General features: G+C 38.8%; 1 protein-coding gene and 1 long non-coding RNA gene across 2 annotated transcripts; both read right to left on the reverse strand.

Moving 5' to 3' along the window:
• On the reverse strand, nucleotides 931-2,075 carry LOC107612377. The gene is made up of 3 exons (XR_001613725.2): nucleotides 1,927-2,075; nucleotides 1,305-1,516; nucleotides 931-1,206 (listed from the first exon to the last, which is right to left on the reverse strand). It is a non-coding gene; the product is annotated as an uncharacterized LOC107612377 (long non-coding RNA).
• On the reverse strand, nucleotides 2,802-3,669 carry LOC107612479 (ATP-dependent DNA helicase 2 subunit KU70-like). The gene is made up of 3 exons (XM_021108119.1): nucleotides 3,494-3,669; nucleotides 3,210-3,312; nucleotides 2,802-3,090 (listed from the first exon to the last, which is right to left on the reverse strand). Exons 1-3 carry the CDS (start codon nucleotides 3,630-3,632, stop codon nucleotides 2,802-2,804), a joined length of 531 nt encoding a protein of 176 aa, XP_020963778.1. The 5' UTR covers nucleotides 3,633-3,669.

Here is a 21,876-nt window from a genome sequence, read left to right on the forward strand (position 1 = left end):
TAGCACTAATGGTAGTGGAGGAAGAAACCGAAAGGTTAATGGAAGGATTTATGAAGAGAGAAGTTTAGTAACTGCCATAAAGGAGGTTTTTTGTACCCATGCAACTGCATCACTGTGACTTGACAATTAAAAGACTTGACAACATAAAGAAAAGTGGTTTGATTTTATTAAAAATAAAATAGAGATTAATTTTAAATTTAAAAACTTTTGACTAAAGGACAAAAAGAATAAAATAAAAGAGAATAAAACACATGGATGATGTAACACTCATTTGGGCCCAAAGGTGGTTTATTTTAAGGAAACATATTGGACCACCTAGAATCTGAATGTTAAGGTTGACCCAGATGATTCAGCACGTGTCTTAGATCCCAAAAAAAGAAGTTCAGAGAGATAGTTCTTCATTTGCCCAGAATTGTCGCATCCCAACCTCTGAGACAAAAACTTCAAGAAACACATCAGCAATGCGCAAACAATGAGTCATGACTTAAAATCCCTAACTCAGTCTTAAGCATGCAGAATCTGTCTTCAGCTAGTGGTTTGGTGAAAATATTTGCTAATTGGTCTTCTGATTTAACAAATTGAATGTTAATATCCCATTTTTGAACATGTTCTCTCACTACAAGAGAGGCACTACATGGCATCAGATTTTTTTCTCTATTAGTGGCGGTTTTAAACCGTCGCAAAATCAAATTTCGGTGGCACCGGGAGATGATTTCACGGCGGTCTTTAGCAACCGCTGGTATAACTGCTGCTAAATCAGTATTTTGCGATATACAGGTATTAGAATTTACTTCATTTTTTACCAGCGGTTTCGAACCGCCACAATGTTCTTACATTTTTCCTATTAGAATTGTTTGCGGCGGTTATAAAACCGCCGCTAATTTAAATACAAATTTAAAAAAAATGGATTTTCCTTTTAAAAAAGGCTAATTTTTTTGTTTAATTTTAAAGATACATTTGGTTTGCTGATAGTTCAAGGTATCTTTCAACATGATCCTACAAAATCAATCCATAAAGAGTTCTTTTATACAATCTCTAGTTTTTTATTTAGAAATTGCAATCATGATATAATTTAAGCATTTCTCTTCCTATGACCAATTACAAAATCATAGAAATTACAAAAGAGAAATGAGATAGTTTACACATGACCAGTTACAAATCTGATGATAATGCCTTTCTCTTCCTCTAGCTTCTTTCTTCTCTCACCTATTTTCTTGTTACGACAAGAATAGATAATCAGAAACCACAATGAATTTTGCGAAAATGGTGGAAGAATACTAGGATTGATGGATCAAATTATGAACCTTGAGGCATCCAGGATTGGTGGACGGAGTCTCTTCTTTTCCTGCTAATAAAAGCAGTGTTGATTCCTATGACCATGACGTACCTTCTCTTAGGAGTTGATTAGGTTGCTTTTATATCTTCTGATAGAGGAGCGTCATTGCGAATTGACTCCTGAGCTACCTTTGCAGAAGTTAACTCCGTATCCAAGTTTGAAATAGTTTTGTCCAATGTTCTACATTCAACACAATCTCGTAAGCTTTGAAATGAAAATTTAGCAGCACACAACACAACACAACATCATCATGGTATATAACATACTGATGAAAATATACAAGATAGATTCCCTGTTGAGCTTTTTTTTCCCTTCATCGATGAAGCAAAACAATTAATGGATACAAAAATCAAGCTAAACCAATTTCAAAGTTCATAGAAAGAAAATTCAGAATAAATCAAACCAAAAAGAACAAACGAGAAGTGAATATTAACAAAATATCCATAATAAATGATAAAATCACAAGGATGTAAATTCTATGTTTTCTTTTTGCTCACGCACCCACACAAACATTTATGCCATAAGAAAATTTGCCAACAAGCCCCTTACTATGGATCTCAATAAAGTGTAAGCCAAATAAAAGTAGTTACTTTTTGTCAAGGTCCTACAGTTGCAGTTACAGCCGGTAGGCCTTGTACCTGCCAATGGAAAAAAAAAGAAAAAAAAAAGAAACAAGTTTATTTAGAAACGAGCTGGACTTGCAAAATTATAATGAAAATATAAGCAGGGTTGGACTTGTAAAATTATCATGCAAATATAGTTTGTCAGGAAATCTTCTGCTTTATCAATAGATAACTTAAACATCATATAAATTCAACAATTGCCATTTGGTGCCTATTCATTTTTGCACTTCATAGATAATAGCTGATAATCAAGCATTTTCAATTACAATTTACAACTATATAGTTGTTGCTAATATCTATGTTTCTACATCATCATCATCAACTACAATAACATTAACATATGCCACCGTTATTTAATAAGAAAAAGCATATTACTTGATCAAACTTTAAGTGACGTCTATGTTTGGTTCTAAAAGATTAGCAAATAAAAATTAATTTAGGTATTAGTAAATTTCTTATACCATGTAAATAAATAATCTAACAAATACAATGTGCACAGATTAATATAAAAGTCTTTAAATTTGATTAGCGGACTTGAGTTGGTCTGGCTCTATGCCACTTTCACTCATACCAAAATTTGCAGCTTACTAAACAATGTAACTACAATACTATTCTGATGATAAATGAAGCTCAACCAGGATGATGGATTAATAATATAACATTGTGGCATTATTGTTGTCCATGCGTGAAAAGGGTCTCACTTTCACCATAAGAAGCAATGATGGATTAAGTGGGTTGTGAAGGCAGATCAATTAAGATTATTTCAATTCCAAGAAATTAAAGTAATAATCAAGGGGGTCTTAGATCATGACGATTCTTAGAAAAGAGAAAAAATATGATTTTTACAGAGTATGTTTGTTATGCAAAACTGGTTTAAGGTTGTAGCACACGTGCTTGTCTCGAATCAACTTTCCACGAGAAAACGATAAACAGAAATTTTCAAGGTTTACCTTTCCAGTATCAGCAAGTTCAACCCAGTCATAGTTTTCACACTCTTTTGTTGCGACCTCAGCTTGCACTTTTCGTTTCTTAGAGGCTTCACTTGGCTTCGCATTGGCTTCACATTCCTCATTGTAATTCTCTCCATAAACCGAGGTCTTGAATTCTTCTAATGCCTTCACCACTCCTGGTCTGCACAGAACATAGGCCGGATTATCATGTCATACCTCAGTCACAAATCTTTTTCGACAAAGGGGGAAGAACCAAACGTAATGAAATGTAAAACAATTTGATATAAACCTTGCCCCTACCTGGCCAAGCCTTCCTCGTCAGGTAATGTTTCATCTTTTATTTCTGGAATTTCATCCTCCTCCAGAGCTAATGCCTGCATTACTGCATAGTGTCTCTGCAAGCCTGAAAACTATTCGGTTAGCAACACAAGGCATGAAAGGTGAGAGTAGTTTGCCATAAATCAAATGGCATAATTTTTAAAATCAAGGCTGATCAAGTAATCCATCATCAAGCCTAATATAGTTAGACTTGGAAGAGGGATGAATGAGAAGAATAGAAACTAGAAAGATAAGAAACTTCGTACCTGGGTTAGCAAATTGGCATATGGAAAAATCTTTCAAGTCAATACGCTTAATTATATCAGCTGCTTTCTTTATTTGATCATTACTTGCTCTAGTCACCATTCCAACTTTTTCTGAATGACGCTGAAAAAATTCCACCATATCTTACAATAATTTCATATTTAAAATTCATGGTTATTTTTTTATCCCTCTATAAATAGAATAAGAAATATTATTAGAATTGAAGAAACGAGCAAGAAAGAAGACAAAACATCCTTCACAAAACCCCCCCCCCAAAAAAAACTAAGACCTATGTGGATGACCATGCACAACAAAGGATGCCAATCCCTTTAATCATGCATAATAATATTTAAAATTCATGGTTATTTTTTTATCCCTCTATAAATAGAATAAGAAATATTATTAGAATTGAAGAAACGAGCAAGAAAGAAGACAAAACATCCTTCACAATTCCCCCCCCCCAAAAAAAACTAAGACCTATGTGGATGACCATGCACAACAAAGGATGCCAATCCCTTTAATCATGCATAATACACCAGAAAATTTACAAACAAAAATAGTTACTGTTCATATCCTGGGTTAAGATGTCCGACCCGGGATGTTTAGCGACAAGTCGACCGACCTCTTCAGGTCAGACTATCTGACCTCTTCTTAAAGAGCTCGGCCAAATCGCCGTAAAAGGCCCAAGCAGGCCCAAACGAAGGGACACAGCCCAATCTAAAGGCAGTCAAAGCCTAGAAAGATAAAGGCGGTTCCACAGAAGATAAGATGACCTCACTCAAAGATAAGATAAGATAAGATAACTAACTTATCTTATCTAAGAAGGTCACTCTACACCTCTATAAATACACTGGAGCACCCAGGTATAACTCATACTCTGATTCTACAATAAACCTGCTTAATACCCGTGCTAACTTAAGCATCGGAGTCTCTTGTAGGTACCCCCCACCCTCCGGTGACCAAGGATCAGCAGTGCAGCTAGCCAACAAGTCGGACACGACAGCTCCGGCCGCCACTCACCAGCTGGACACGTCGGCACCGACCAGTACAGAAGATCTCATCCGAGATCGACCTCCAGTTTCAGGTAACCCTCGAAACATTGGCGCCGTTGCCGGGGAACCTGGAAGTCATCCCATCACCATGGCGGACGACCGTGACAACGATCACAACTCTGGTTTGGTGGACAGAACGCCAAACAAAGACACGGACGCCACCTCCAAAGACACACCTCAAAACGGGGGAGATAAGCAACCCCCAAACGCAGAAATTTTGGAAGCTATCCGTAAGCAACAGAATCGCCTTAAACAGCTGGAACAAGAAGCTGAGAGAAACCTCCGGAGAGAAACTAGGCGACGATAAGAGCTAGAGGACAAGCTCCTAAAGCTCGAGGCTGATCTCAAAGCCAAAACCATTCAACCCAGTCACGATGACGACTCTCGCAAGGACAAAGATCCCTTCACCAAGGAGATCATGAAAGCTAAAGTCCCAAAGGACTTCAAAGCTCCCGACATGACTCCGTATGACGGCACATCAGATCCAAGCCATCATCTTAGCAATTTTAGAAGTAGGATGTATCTCACGGAGGCCTCAGATGCAATCCGTTATTCTCCATCCAGAAGGATAAAGCCAAGCACGCCCCAAGTCTATTAGGAATCAAGCAAGGAGATTGGAAAAGTCTCCGCAGCTATATGGAAAGATTCAACAAAGCATGCCTTGATATACAAAGTCTTCCAACAGAAGCGGCCAGCATGAGACTCATCAATTGCCTCAGAGAAGGACCTTTCAACCACTTAATATCCAAGAAGCACCCAACATCTCTAAAACGAGGTACAGGAACAGGCAGAGAAATACATCAACATGGAGGAGAACTCTCGATTGGGAGACAGCTCAAAAACCAGATTCTCCTAACCCACTACGGGACAAGGATAAAGAGTCCAAGAAGAAAGAAGACCAACCCACTGAGAAACTTATCTCTTGTGGATGTTTAACGAGAAATACGCAACACTGAGAAGATCTCACCACCTCGCCCAATCACAACAAAGAGGTCGGACGAGTTGAAGGTCCACCTCACACCAAAGAGGTCGGACGAGTTGAAGGTCCACCACACACCAAAGAGGTCGGACGAGTTGAAGGTCCACCTCACACCAAAGAGGTCGGACAAGTTGAAAGTCCACCTCATACCAAAGAGGTCGGACGAGTTGAAGGTCCACCTCACACCAAAGAGGTCGGACCAGTTGAAGGTCCACCTCACACCAAAGAGGCCGGACAAGTTGAAAGTCCACCTCATACCAAAGAGGTCAGACGAGTTGAAGATTCACCTCACACCAAAGAGGTCGGACGAGTTGAAGATCCACCTCACACCGAAGAGGTCGGATGAATTGAACATCCACATCAGAGCGAAGAGGTCGGACGAGTTGAACGTCCACCTCACACCCTTGAGAGACATGTTCATATGAAAAATGGAGGATTCGCAAGAGGAGGGATCTCTAAATCATCTCGCAAAAGACACCTCAAAGAGGTATATTAAGGAAGGGAGAGAGGTTTGAAAAGGACAATGGAATGCAAACAAGCTTTCCGAGATTTCAAAAATTCTCGGGGCAACCACCCATTCTCACCAGACCCCGGGAAAGTGAAGAACTCATATTATACCTCGCAGTGGGAAGTCGGGCAATAGCCTCAGCACTAGTCAGAGAAGACAAAAGTGGGCAACAACCTATCTACTTCATCAGCAAAGCTCTACAAGGGGCCAAACTAAACTATCAAAAGATAGAAAAAGTTCGTCTATGCCCTCGTACTCACCTCTCAACGACTCCACCCATACTTTCAAGCTAACACTATCAGAGTTCGGACCAACCAGCCCATAAAAGGCTTCCTACAGAAAACAAACTTAGCTGGAAGAATCCTACAGAGGACAGCTCGGATAATTCGGGGGACCCTGGACAAAACCAGAGAACATCTCGGACAATTCGGGGGACCCTAGACAAAAATAGAAAATAGCTCGGACAAATCAGAGAAAATGAAGTCCGACACATAGAATGCCCGAGCTGATGCATTTTCAAAACCAGCCAGCACCAACAACTCGGACAAAATCGGAGAAAATGAAGTCCAACACATAGAATTCCTGAGCTGATGCATTAAACCAGGGGGGCAATAACAGAAGCCTCATCTAGGCTACATTACAAGACCACAACGAGTCAATCTCGAAGGCGGTATAAGGGATGTACTCAGGGTCAGCCACAGTAACACGCATTAAAACTATGAAATCCAGCCAATCAGACATGCTGTCCGGGATCTTAGTAGACATCTCAAAGACATAGGTCGACTATGGGAGTACTACCAAACAACTCGGACAAATAAGGAAACAACTCGGACAATAATAGCAGAACATCAAGTGACAGACTTGGCAGTAAAAGGGAAACCCCAGGACTCACACGAAAGTCCAGGGGCACCCTTTGGAGGCAACAACAGGGCAAGAACACAGAGAAAAGAAGTCGACAATATATACCCAAACAGTCCAAACACCTCTCAAACAAAAGCTAGAACTTTTGTACAAAAGGAGTCAGGCAACGATAAAAAGAAACAGGAACAGCAACCAAACCCTAAGCAAAGCACACATTCTTCTCAAAGGTGAATGAAAAGTGACAACAAACGATCAAAGATGCAAACTTTTTGCAGAAAGAACCAAAGTTCTTCAGAGAAAATACAAAGTCAAAGCTTTACATCAAAAGCACGCCAACTTCCCTATAGCCCCACCTGAAGAGCTCCCACAAGTCCTATGGGTATATCAGACAACCCCACACTCCACTACAAAGGAATCACCCTTCCGATTAGCTTACGGAATGGAGGCAATAATCCCAGTAGAGGTCAAAGAAGGATCGCCCAGAGTGATCCCCTACAGTGAAGACGCCAACTCCCAACTTCAAAAGGAAGAACTCGACCTACTTCCAAGAACCTGAGAAAGAGCTCGGATCAAGGAAGAGGCGTTAAAACGTCAAGTGGCCTCAAGATACAATCGAAAGGTAATCTAGCAACAACGATCTCATTCTAATCCGAAATGACATCAAAATAGGTTGGTCAGGAGAAGAGAAGCTAGCAGCCAACTGGAAAGGACCATACCAAGTTGTTCAGAAGAATTGGGAAAGGTTGCTACAAAGTGTCCAACCTCGAGGGGCAAGAGCTACCAAGGTCATGGCATGCCTGCAATCTAAAAAGGGCGCTAGGCCGAGATCCAAAAAGATTACCCGACCTAGAAAGGTAAGTACTAACGTGTACACACTCTTATCTTCATTTTATTGTTTAAAAGATTGCAGATTCCCTAAAAAGTTTCCTTCCAAGACGCCCGACTACGGTAGGTCGGCAAGGTGAACACCAAATTCACCGCCCGATCACGACAAAGTCGGCAAGATGAAAACCAAATTCATCGTCCGATTACAAAGCGACAAGTCAACAAGGTGAAAACCAACTTCACCGCCCGACCATGATAAAAACTAAAATTCATCGTTTGATTTCGACAAAGGTCGACAAAGTGAAAACAAAATTCACTGCTATATCAAGACGCATTAATCTGAAACGCAAATTTCACTGCCGGATCACGACAAGGTCGGCGGGGTGAAAACCAAATTCACTGCCCGATCACGATAAAAGTCGGCAAAGATGAAACCAGAATTCATCGCCCGATTTCGACAAGGTTGGCAAAAAATGAAAGCAGAATTCATTGTCCGATTATAAAGCAACAGATCGGCAGAAAGTGAAAAACAAATTCACTGCACGATCACGATCACGATAAAGACCAACAGAGATGAAAACCAAATTCATCTAAAGGTCGACCAAACGAGGATTGATTCCAACTTCTACAAATCGGCAAAGATGAAAACGGAATAATGCAAGAAGTTATCGAAAGTGATCCGGAGAAAGAACCTGACGAGGTCTTAATGGATTGCTAAAATAATAACTTAAAGACTGGCCGACGTTAAGAAGTCGGACCAAGTCAACCCAAGTTATAAGTAAACCCTGGAAAGAGGTCTGGCCAACCCTATAAAAGAAGATTACTTTAACTTAGAAGGGCTCGACATGACGAAGTCGGCCCAAAACGTAAAAGTTATAAAAGTAATCCCTGAAAGAGACCTGAACAAGGTCCAAGAAAGAGGATTACAAAAATAACTTAGAAGAGATCGATATGATGAAGTCGGTCTCCTACAAACAAGTTATAAAAGTAATCCCTGAAAGAGACCTGAACAAGGTCCAAGAAAGAGGATTACAAAAATAACTTAGAAGGACCCGACATGATGAAGTCGGCCCAAAACATAAAGTTACAAAAGTAATCCCTGAAAGAGACCTGAGCAAGGTCCAAGAAAGAGGATTACAAAAGTAACTTAGAAGGGCCCAACATAATGAAGTCGGCCCGACAAAAGTTATAAAAAGTAATCCATAAAAGAGATCTGACAAAGGTCCAAATAAAATGGATTACTAAGAAATAACTTAGAAAAGGCCAATATGAAGAAGTCAGCCCGAACCAACGAAAGCTACAGATTGGACCGACGAGAAGAAGTCGGACCAACGAAAGCTACAGCTTGGACCGACAAGAAGAAGTCGGACCAACGAACGCTACAGATTGGACCGACGAGAAGAAGTCGGACCAACGAAAGCTACAGATTGGACCGACGAGAAGAAGTCGGACCAACGAAAGCTACAGCTTGGACCGACAAGAAGAAGTCGGACCAACGAAAGCTAAAGAAGGATCAACAGGAGAAATCGGACCAACAAAAAACGTGCGCTAAAAGGGACATAGCTTTGCCAAAAAAAACCACGGCTCCACGACAAGGCTATCAAAATTGTTCAGACCAACTAAAAAGGTTCTACCAAAGAACACTAAAAAGTTGTCGGACAAGTTAGCCCCAAAGGACCACCTCGACCAAGCAGAAAGTGGACAAAACAAAAAGAGCTTGAGCAGTGAAGACAAACAAGTCGGAAGAAAGTTGAAAAGACCTCTCAACAAAAAAAGGTAATACCAAACTCGCACAAGGAGAAACTACTTAAGATCGACCAAAGTCAGGATGCTTGAGCACGACTTCCCCAAAGAGATCAAAGCTCCGAAAGCACGATCTCACGGAAAGGTCTGAACTCAAGCAAGGGCAAAGACGTACAGGTCGATGTCAGCTAAGAAGAGGCGCAAGTACGATCTCAAAAATGAACAAGCCAAAAGGTTGGGAAACAACTTAAGGCGCAAATATGCTTAGCTAAAAGGGATACAACTCCACTCAAAGAAGGCACAATCTCAAAACAGGGCTACGAACGTCATCCGAGACAAAAAAAAGGTTCTATATAAAGAACACTAAAAAGACATCAGAAAAGTCACTAAAAGCCCGAATATCAAGCTGCAAGGATAATTTCGCCAAAACAGAGGGTTGTCAACACAAACTTAAAGCAAGGCGTGATCCAGACGGCAAGAGTAGAAAACCCACACGACCACTCAAAAGAGGTTGGACTGTGAAGTACCAAACCTCTAGAAAATCTGCAAAAGATTGCAAAGCAATGAAGAAACAAGCCAGACAGATGCTTGAGCACGACTTCCAAAGAGATCGAAGCTCTGAAAAGCACGATCTCACGGAAAGATCAAACTCAAACAGGGGCACTGTTCATATCCTGGGTCAAGATGTCCGACCCGGGATGTTTAGCGACAAGCCGACTGACCTCTTCAGGTCAGACTATCCGACCTCTTCTCAAAGAGCTCGACCAAATCGCCGTAAGAGGCCCAAGCAGGCCCAAACGAAGGGACACAGCCCAATCTAAAGGCAGTCAAAGCCTAGAAAGATAAAGGCGGTTCCCCAGAAGATAAGATGACCTCACTCAAAGATAAGATAAGATAAGATAAGATAACTAACTTATCTTATCTAAGAAGGTCACTCTACACCTCTATAAATACACTGGAGCACCCAGGTATAACTCATACTCTGATTCTACAATAAACCTGCTTAATACCCGTGCTAACTTAAGCATCGGAGTCTCTTGCAGGTACCCCCCACTCTCCGGTGACCAAGGATCAGCAGTGCAGCCAGCCAACAAGTCGAACACGACAGCTCCGGCCACCACTCACCAGCTGGACACGTCGGCACCGACCAGTATAGAAGATCTCATCCGAGATCGACCTCCAGTTTCAGGTAACCCTTGGAACAGTTACCTTTTGCCAAGGTCCTACAGTTAGAGTTACAGCTGGTGGGCCTTCTACTGCCAATGGAAAAAAAACACAGGTTTAAATGTTCATACGAAGTAAGAAAAATAGAAAGCACAAATCAAAAAGCATACATAATATCTAAATCACAGGTATAGTATCGATTTGAAAACATAGATTTCACTTTAGAAATCCATCAATGTAATATGAGAGACAAAAAGAAATTACAAAGCACACAATAAATCCAAGTAAATGTACATTCAAATCCCTAACTCTAAAAAGGAATAATTAACCCTAACTAATAGAAGATATATACAAAAACTGAATCAAAATAATCTGAAGAGAGGTTAATCCTTTAAATTAAAATGCATTATGGGAATGGAATGGAATGCCACTTGCAATATACTACCAACTACAGGTTTTAATTAGTTTTTTTATCAGCAATGTTTATTATGTTCACAAGTAACAATTGAAAAAAATCCCAAATATGAGTTCCACAACATGGTGCCTGTTCATCAAAGAATGTGATGAAAGTAAGTGGAGAAGAGATTAGGAATTCGCGCACTGTGGAAGGGAAACAGGGGTTTCATAAACTGTGGCAGAGAGGTAAAAGGTCAACACCGGGGAGATAAGGACGGATGGCAACCGCGCGACTCAACAACCACACAAACGCGAATGGTAGAGCAGATCTTAGGGATTTTTCACACACCGTGGAGGATGGAGCAGGGGTTTCATGCACCGTGGAGGAGGCACGAAGGGTCGACGTCGAAGAGAGGATGATGGATGGGCAGCAGTGGCGCATGATAGAGCAGTAACTTCAGGGTTTTGCACACTTCCAATCTGTTTTCGCTGGTTTCTAAAGCTGCATCTGTGGGAGAAATTGTTGGTTATTAAATAAAATAAGATTGAATACATGAGTTAATTAGAATAAATCTTGATTACCGGCGATTGTTCATGCAGTAGCCGCTATTGAAGTAGGAGTTGCAGCGGTATAGTAACAATGGCAGCTATCTCCTTTAGCTGCGACGGTTGGATTAATAGCCAGCAATTTTTAGCCGCTATCCTCTACTTTTGTTGTAGTGTCTTATTGAGTGAAATCTCACTTCAATATATTTAGTTCTAGAGTGTAAAACTGGATTCTTTGAAATATTAATGGCACTCATATTGTCACACAACAAGGGAATATTTTCAGCATTTAATTTATAATCAGCAAGTTGAGTTTTCAACCACATAAGCTGAGAACAACAACAAGAAGCAGCTATATACTCCGTCTCTACAGTGGATAAAGCCATTGTGGACTGCTTCTTACTTACCATACGTTTAGAGACTTTCCAAGGAAGCAACAAATGCCTGATGTGCTCCTTCTATCAACTCTATCTCCTGCAAAATCTGCATCACAATAATCAACTGCAGAAAAATCATCAATCTTAGGATACCATAAACCAAAGTTGGATGTGCCATGAATATATCTAATGATCCTTTTAACTGCTGAAAGATGTGATTCTTTTGGTTTTGATTGGAATCTAGAACACATTCCAACACTTTGAACAATATCAGGTCTAGAGGAAGTTAAGTACATGAGAGATCCAATCATTCCTCTATACCTAGTCTCATCAACATCTTTCTCAGTTTCTCCCTTTTCTAATTTTGAATTAGGATGCATGGGAGTTTCCATAGGTTTGGCATTTTCCATACCAAATTTCTTAACTAGTTCCTTGGCATATTTCTCTTGATGAATAAAAATACTATTTTCAGTTTTCTTAATTTGAAGCCCAAGGAAAAAATTAAGTTCACCCATCATACTCATGTCAAATTCACTTTTCATGAGTTTTCCAAATTCAGTACAAAGGGATTCATTGGCTGATCCAAAAATAATGTCATCAACATAGATTTGGACTAGAATGAAAGAATCATTTGAATTCTTAATAAATAGAGTAGTGTCAGTGGTGCCTCTTTGAAAACCATTTTTCAAAATAAAAGAGCTAAGTCTCTCATACCAAGCTCTAGGAGCTTGCCTTAAACCATAGAGAGCTTTTGATAGTTTGAAAACATGGTTAGGAAATTCCTTATTTTCAAAACCAGGTGGTTGTGCCACATACACTTCTCTATCTATCACACCATTCAAGAAAGCACATTTCACATCCATTTGATACAATTTGAAACCACAATAAGCAGGATAAGCAAGAAGGAGTCTTATGGCTTCCATTTGGGCAACAGGGGCAAAGGATTCATTAAAATCTATCCCTTCCTCTTGGTCATATCCTTGTGCCACTAGCCTTGCTTTGTTTCTTGCAATGCTACCATCCTTTCCTAGCTTGTTCCAAAATACCCACTTGGTGCCGGTCACTTTCTTTCCATTTGGCTTTAGAACAAGTGTCCAAACTTGGTTCTTTTCAAACTCATGAAGCTCTTCCTCCATTGCCTTTATCCAAGAGGGGTCATCAAGAGCTTCCTTGATGTTTTGAGGCTCCATTTGAGAGAGAAAAGCAATCTTTGTTTCTTCATTTGCTTTTCTAGTGGAGGAACGAGTTTTGACACCTTGTGAGATGTCCCCAATGACAAACTCTTGAGGATAGTTCTTGAGGAATCTCCATTCATGAGGTATTGTGGACTTAGAAGCAGATTTGGTCAGTGAATGATTCAGGAAACTGGTGGTTTCAGGATTTTCGCCAGATTCATGAGATAAAACAGAAGTGTCTCCTCCAGGATTTTCAACAGCTACAGTTTCTGATGCATTTTGTTCAGAATTTTCATTTTCATTATTTTGGCCTTTTCCATCCTCTTTTTGAACTTGATTTCCTGCATCACATTCTTCTAAAATACTTTGAACCAAGTTAGTATCACAAAATGTAACATATATGGACTCCTCTATTATTCTAGCATCTTGATGATAAACTCTATAAGCTTTGCTAGTTGTGGAATATCCTACAAATATACATTCATATGCCTTTGGATCAAATTTATCCAAGTTTTCTTTGTTATTTAAGACAAAGCATTTGCATCCAAAGATATGTAAATAATTCAAGTTTGGTGGGTGACTTTTCCAAAGTTCATAAGGAGTTTTCTTCAAGAATTTCCTTATAATAGTTCTATTTAAAATGTGGCAAGCAGTATTAACCGCTTCAGCCTAAAAGAATTTTGGAACATTACTCTCACAAAGTATAGCTCTTGTCATTTCTTGAATACTTCTATTTCTTCTTTCCACCATACCATTTTGTTGTGGTGTCCTTGGATAAGAGAAGTTGTGTGATATTCCAAATTCCTCACAAAAGGATTCAAATAATTGGTTTTCAAATTCAATTCCATGATCACTTCTTATTGAGGTGATCTTTAAATCCTATTCATTTTGAACTTTCTTGCTAAAAATTTCAAAAGTCGAAAAGGCTTCATTTTTGTGTGCAAAAAATAAAACCCAACCAAAGCTAGAGTAGTCATCCACAATTACTAAACCATAGTATTTACCACCTAAGCTTTGAGTTCTTGTTGGACCAAATAAATCAATATGTAGCAATTCGAGTGGTCTTTTAGTGGAGATGTCTTCCTTTGATTTAAATGAATTGTTTGTTTGTTTTCCCATTTGACAAGCATCACAAGTGATGTCTTTGTCAAACTTTATCAAAGGAAGACCTCTCACTAATCTTTTCTTAACAAGCTTGTTTATGTGAAACATGCTAGCATGGCCTAATCTCTTATGCCATAGCCACTTTTCAGATTCTTTAGAGTAAAAATAAGCTACATTTTGATCCTTTAGTTCATCAAGTGTGAGTTCATACACATTATCACAACGCTTAGCTATAAACAATAAATCATTGGTCTTTTCATCAACAACACAGCATTCTAATCTTTTGAAGGTCACTAAATAACCCAAATCATATAATTGACTTATGTTCAAAAGATTATGCCTTAAACCGTTAACTAAAAAGACATTATCAATGAAGGTAGAGTGATTATTACCTACTTTTCCAACAGCCACAATTTTACCTTTTCCATCATCTCCAAAGGTCACAAAACCTCCATCATACTTGTTGAGTTTGATGAAGAAGGTTGACCTTCCAGTCATGTGCCTTGAGCATCCACTGTCCAAGTATCACATATCCCTTTTGTTCTTAGATGCTAGGCAAATCTGCATTAAAACTTCAAGTAACATTAGGTATCCAAATTAATTTGGATCTTTTGAAGTTAATCCACCTTGGTTGCCCAAGTGCATTGAAATCATAGATAACATTGTAAATTTGGTTTCCTACTATTCTTTTTTCAATGAAGCATTGTGAGTATGAGTGACCAAATTTCTTACAATTAAAACAATGATTTCATGATGCTTGTTGCTGAAATTGACGAGAGTTATGATGCTGGAAATGATTAAAGGACTGAGATTTTCTGGTTTTTAGAAGAGGTACATTTCTTTTGTCAAAATGACTTTTGTTGTGATTATTCCTTTTTGCAAAAGCATTCAAACCAGAATTTTTGAACGCAATTGGGCCTTTTGAAGGAGAGGTTCTGTTGTTAAAAGATGGATTTTTGAAAATAACCTCATTGGTTGAAATATAGCACAGACCCAATTTGTTTGATACAGGTTCAGTTCTTGAAGATGATTCAGTTTCTTCAAAATAAGAGTTTTCAAATTCTTCTTCATAGGTAGGAATAAATCCCAAACTAGGTTTGCTGATAGTAGGTTTTGTTTTTGAAGAAGAGGCTATGAATTTTGTAGAAGAGTTATCAAAAATTGCATCATCCTTTGTCACATATCCTAAACCAGATTTTTCAAACAATGGTCTTTGATTTGCAAGTAATTTGTCCAAGTTGCTAGAACTTTGAGTAAATTTTGCTAAATCACCATTCAGTCTTTTAATTATTTCATTTAATCTTTCATTTTCAGCAATAAGCTCTTGAGAAGGGTCCACAATGTGCTTTCCTTTTAGTTTTTCAAGTTCAGCTTTTAGAAATCTGTTTTCTTCAATAATATTCAAAACACATTTGGTTTCCTTCACCTTTTCTTTCAAAAAATCATTTTCAGCTTTCAACATTTCTTTTTCAGATTTACATTTAGTGTATTTTTCCAGTAGTTTTGCAGAATTTAGTGTGAGATCATTAATTATAATATGTAAATCATCTATGGACAAGTCATAGTAATTTACCTCATCAAGTTGATCATCACCAGCCATGAAGCAGATTTTATCTTCACTTTCGGAGTCTTCTTCCTCATCCGAATCATTCTCAAGATCCTCCCAAGATGCCATGAGCACTCTCTTCTTTTCTTTTTTCTCTTTGTCTTCCATCTTGAGTTTTGGACAATTATACTTGAGATGTCCAGCTTCCTTACAGTGATGACAAGTCACCTTGCTCATGTCTTTCTTGTACTCTTTTGAGCTTGACCCTTTGTACTTGCCTTTGTTCCTCATTATCCTTATGAGTCTCCTAGCAAAAAATACAAGTTCATCATCTGAAAAACCATCACTAAACTCACTCTCTTTTGATAATATTTTTGACTTAATTCCCTTTTTCTTTGAGTCCGGGTTTGTGTGTGTGACTTCATAGGCAAGGAGTTTTCCTCTCAACTCATCATAGGTTATGGGACTTATATTATTACTCTTGGCTAGGATAGTAGTTGTTGTTTCCCATTCCTTTGTGAGGCTTCTAAGGAGTTTTCTCATTAGGGTCTGTTCTGAGTAGGTTGTACCTATAGCATCGAGATTGTTGATTATGATTGAGAATCTCTCAAACACTTCATCAATACTTTCTCCATCCTTCATGTTAAACATCTCATATTCTTTTTGCAGCATATCAATCCTCGTTTCTTTGACCTGTTTAGTGCATTCGTGTGTAACCTGGAGTTTCTCCCAGATTTCTTTGGCTGTCTTGCATCTAGACACCTTTTGGTACTCTTCAAAGCTGATAGCACAGTAAAGAAGGTTGATGGCTTTAACATTAAGCTCCACTTTTTTCTTGTCGTCATCATTCCATTCAGTTTCTTCTTTTAGAGTCACCACTCCATCAGCGCTTGGTTTTGTTGGAATTTTGGAGCCGCTTACGACAATCTTCCATATGTTGTAGTCAATGGATTAGATGAAGATTCGCATCCTCTCTTTCCAGTAGGCAAGGTTCTTCTCATTGAAGAAGGGAGGTCTGTTGTTTGACTGGCCTTCAGTTAGAATATAGGCAACTGTGGTTGTGCCCAAGTTGATCGCCATTGGACCTTTGCTACAAGCAGTGAAGCTTGATTCTTGAGACCTTGGCTCTTGATACCAATTGAAAGTTGTAGAAGGCTTAGAAAAGGGGGGTTGAATCTATGGCCTTCTTTTGCTTTAATGAAATAACCCTTTAATTTCAAACTTTTAGTCTGAATCTGTTTGAACTCAGCAGCGGAAAATTTATGAGACAATTTCTTTTTGTCTCATGAATATCAGAAAACAGAACAGAGAAAGGAAGAGAGAAGCTGACACCATCATGTATCCTGGTTCAGTTTGCCTTGTACAATGCAACCTACATCCAATCTCCACCACAACAGTGGTGGAATTTCCACTATAGTTAAAGTATTACATACACCAATTCCACAGGATTGACACAATCCTTTTCCTCTCAAGTTCTATCCTAACTTGACTTGGTTATGCTAATACCTAACTCTTCACTCTTAGTGCTAACTCAACTAAGAAAGGGGTACTTCACAGGTACAGAATACAAGACAATGTAAACAACCTAAAGAAATCTAAAATACTCTAGGCTTTTTACTCAAGTGTATCACTCATCCTTTTATCACTCTTTGGATTTTTCATAAGCTCTCTCTTTTAGCCTTTTACCACTCAAGAAATTACAAAAAGATATACATTGAAAATAAAATTACAATCTGTAAAACATGAAGGAGATTGATGCTTCAACAGCCTCTGATGCTATGCAATGAACTAGATTTGCTTAACTCTGATTTCGTTCCTCATTCTGGTGGAATGCTCCTTTGATAGAAAGCACTGTCCAAGTTGATGAAATCTCTCAGAGAAGACTTTTCAGAACATGAGCTTCAAAACCCTGGTTCTCTCTCCTTGCTTCAGCAGAAACAAAAGTTTTCTTTTTGTATCTCCTTGCATATTGCTAAGATGCTCTCTTCTAAGTCAACTCCTCGAGCTGTGAGCTACCAGCTTAGCCTTTCACTTTCTTCCATTAATCCCTAAATTAGGAACTTTGAATTTGTGCCTTTTTGCTTGACTGAAAGCCTCAGGGAAGCAATGAAAAAGTCGTTCAATGGTAAACCCATATCTGAACCCTTGAGCTATAACTTTGTCCCCAAGAAACAATTTTGGTGTTTGATTCACCGCAATGATTATCAGAAATCACTTTTTTCATTTATCCCAAATTGGAGTAGCAGAGAGTTAGAGAAGGAGTGAAGAAAGTAAATTGCATGCAAATAAAAATAAATCACCTTTAACTTCTGACTTGGGTGATTAGACCTTTGCCCTTTAGCTTAATCTTTCTCTATCTTTCTTCTTTGATGAAATGAGCAAGGAACGAAGCTTTCTCTCTCTTTTCTAAGTCTGACCAAAATGAAAAAGTGAACGTTGCTATGGAAGAAGCAACTTGGAGGGATCAGCTTGAGAGAAATGCCTTGGGCTTGGAATTGTTCACTTTCCACTCAACCCATTTGATGTCTTTGTTATTTTCATTTGGGCTTTGTTTGAAAGTGTTGCCCACAAAAACTTCAGCTTGTTCCATATTGGGCTGTTGTTACATTGAGTTTTGGCCTGCATCACTTAAACAAAATGATCAAAACTAATTGGGTAATTAGCCCAATAAAATTAATGTTTATCATCATCAATTATGTTAGTTAATTTCTTAACTCAACACTTTCTTTTCCTTAAGATTGAGTAGAGGGGAAGTGATTTCAGAACTGACCAGGCTAAAAATCTGAATAGAGTAGCTAACCTTCCATTTAATTGTTGGACCTCTTTAACACAAGTCGGACTCTTCATGTTGAGTATAGCCTAGCATTTATCTGGGTTTACTTCTATTCCTCTCTGGGTTAACATGAACTTCAGGAACTTTCCAACTTCTATTGCAAAGGTGCACTTTGAAGGATTTAACCTCATCTCATATTTCCTTATAGTCAAGAATACCTTAGAGAGGTCGGGGAGTAGTGTCGCGTCCTCTTGGGTCTTGACGAGCATGTTGTCCACATATACCTCCATGAAGTTTTCCTATGTGAGCGGCAAACACTTTATTCATCAATCGCTGGTATGTAGCCCCCGCCTTCTTTAATCCAAAAGGCATCACTTCATAGCAATATTTAGCCTTTGGAGTTATGAACAAGGCCTTCTTTTGATCCGGCTTATACATAGGTGATGTGCGAAATCGTGATCATTCCATTCCTTGGTAACGGCGCTAGAAACTCAATACGCATGTTCATGATCTTAAATCTGTTTCACAACTTCGTACAACTAACCAGCAAGTGCACTGGGTCGTCCAAGTAATAAACCTTACGTGAGTAAGGGTCGATCCCACGGAGATTGTCGGCTTGAAGCAAGCTATGGTCACCTTGTAAATCTCAGTCAGGCGGATTAAATTGTATTAAGAAATTATAGTGGATGAAAATAAATAAAATATAAAATAGGATAGTGGTACTTATGTAATTCATTGGTGAGAATTTCAGATAAGCGTATAGAGATGCTTTCGTTCCTCTGATCTTTGCTTTCCTGCTATCTTCATCCAATCAATCCTACTCCTTTCCATGGCAAGCTTTATGTAGGGCATCACCGTTGTCAATGGCTACATCCCATCCTCCTGTGAAAATGGTCCAATGCGCTGTCATTGCATGACTAATCATCTGTCGGTTTTCGATCATACTGGAATAGGATTTACTATCCTTTTGCGTCTGTCACTACGCCCAGCACTCGTGAGTTTGAAGCTCGTCACAGCCATCCCTTCCCAGATCCTACTCGGAATACTACAGATAAGGTTTAGACTTTTTGGATCTCAGGAATGGCCATCCATGGGTTCTAACTTATACCACGAAGATACAAATAACTCGGACTCGGTCCCCTGTATTAGATATCCAAGAGATATCCATTCAATCTAAGGTAGAACGGGAGTGGTTGTCTACTTTCCAATGCAATTGGAAGCCCTGGACTCGGGCAAAGTATGGACTATTATATATTGCTTGAAAGCCCTGGATGTCTACTTTCCAATGCAATTGAAAGCGCGCCATTTGGAGTTCTGTAGCTCCATAAAATCCACTTTGAGTGCAGGGAGGTCAGAATCCAACAGCATCTGTAGTCCTTCTTCAACCTCTGAATCTGATTTTTGCTCAGGTCCCTCAATTTCAGCCAGAAAATACCTGAAATCATAGAAAAATACACAAACTCATAGTAAAGTCCAGAAATGTGATTTTTAATTAAAAAATAATAAAAATATACTAAAAACTAACTAAATCATACTGAAAACTATGTAAAAACAATACCAAAAAGCGTATAAATTATCCGCTCATCACAACACCAAACTTAAATTGTTGCTTGTCCCCAAGCAACTAAAAATCAAATAGGATAAAAAGAAGAGAATATACTATAAATTCCAAAATATCAATGAAACATAGCTCCAATCAGATGAGCATGACTTGTAGCTTTTTGCCTCTTGAATAGTTTTGGCATCTCACTTTATCCATTGAAGTTCAGAATGATTGGCATCTATAGGAACTCAGAGTTCAGATAGTGTTATTGATTCTCCTAGTTTAGTATGTTGATTCTTGAACACAGTTACTTTATGAGTCTTGGCCGTGGCCCTAAGCACTTTGTTTTCCAGTATTACCACCGGATACATAAATGCCACAGACACATAACTGGGTGAACCTTTTCAGATTGTGACTCAGCTTTGCTAAAGTCCCCAATTAGAGGTGTCCAGGGTTCTTAAGCACACTCTTCTTTTTGCTTTGGACCTTGACTTTAACCACTCAGACTCAAGTTTTCACTTGACACCTTCACGCCACAAGCACATGGTTAGGGACAGCTTGGTTTAGCCGCTTAGGCCAGGATTTTATTCCTTTAGTCCCTCCTATCCACTGATGCTCAAAGCCTTGGATCCTTTTTATTACCCTTGCCTTTTAGTTTTAAGGGCTATTGGCTTTTTGCTCTTGCCTTTTGGTTTTAAGAGCTTTTGGCTTTTTCTGCTTGCTTTTTCTTTTTCTTTCTTTTTTTTTTTCGCTATTTGTTTTTTTTTTTCGCAAGCTTTTTGTATTCACTGCTTTTTCTTGCTTCAAGAATCATTTTTATGATTTTTCAGATTATCAAATAACATTTCTCCTTTTTCCTTATTCTTCAAGAGCCAACATATTTAACATTCATTAAACATCAACTTCAAAAGACATATGCACTGTTCAAGCATTCATTCAGAAAACAAAAAGTATTGTCACCACATCAAAATAATTAAACTAGTTTCAAGGATGAATTCGAAACCATGTACTTCTTGTTCTTTTGTAATTAAAACAGTTTTCATTTAAGAGAGGTGATGGATTCATATTCATAACTTTAAGGCATAAACTCTTAGACACTAATGATCATATAGTAAAGACACAAATATAAATAATCATAAAGCTCAAAATCGAAAAACAGGAAAATAAATAAACAAGGAGATTAAGGAAAGAGTCCACCTTAGTGAGGGTGGCGTCTTCCTCTTCTTGAAGCACCAATGGTGCTTTTGAGCTCCTCTATGTCTCTTCCTTGTCTTTCTTGCTCCTCCCTCATAGCTCTTTGATCTTCTCTAATTTCATGGAGGATGATGGAGTGCTCTTGATGTTCCACCCTTAATTGTCCCATGTTGGAACTTAATTCACCAAGGGAAGTATTGATTTATTCCCAATAGTTTTGTGGAGGAAAGTGCATCCCTTGAGGCATCTCAGGGATTTCATGGTGAGGAATTTTCTCATGCTCATGTTGAGGTCCATGCTCTCTTGTTTGCTCCATCTTTTTTTTAGTGATGGGCTTATCCTCTTCAATGAGGATGTCTCTCTCTATGTCAATTCTAGCCGAATTGCAGAGGTGGCATATGAGGTGAGGAAAGGCTAACCTTGCCCAAGTGGAGGACTTGTCAGCCACCTTGTAGAGTTCTTGAGGTATAATCTCATGAACTTCCACCTCTTCTCCAATCATGATACTATGGATCATGATGGCCCGGTCTATAGTAACTTCAGACCGGTTACTAGTAGGAATGATTGAGCGTTGAATGAACTCCAACCATCCTCTAGCT

This window comes from Arachis ipaensis, chromosome B08 (genome assembly GCF_000816755.2).
Source record: "Arachis ipaensis cultivar K30076 chromosome B08, Araip1.1, whole genome shotgun sequence".
In the NCBI taxonomy this organism is placed as follows: Eukaryota; Viridiplantae; Streptophyta; class Magnoliopsida; order Fabales; family Fabaceae; genus Arachis; species Arachis ipaensis.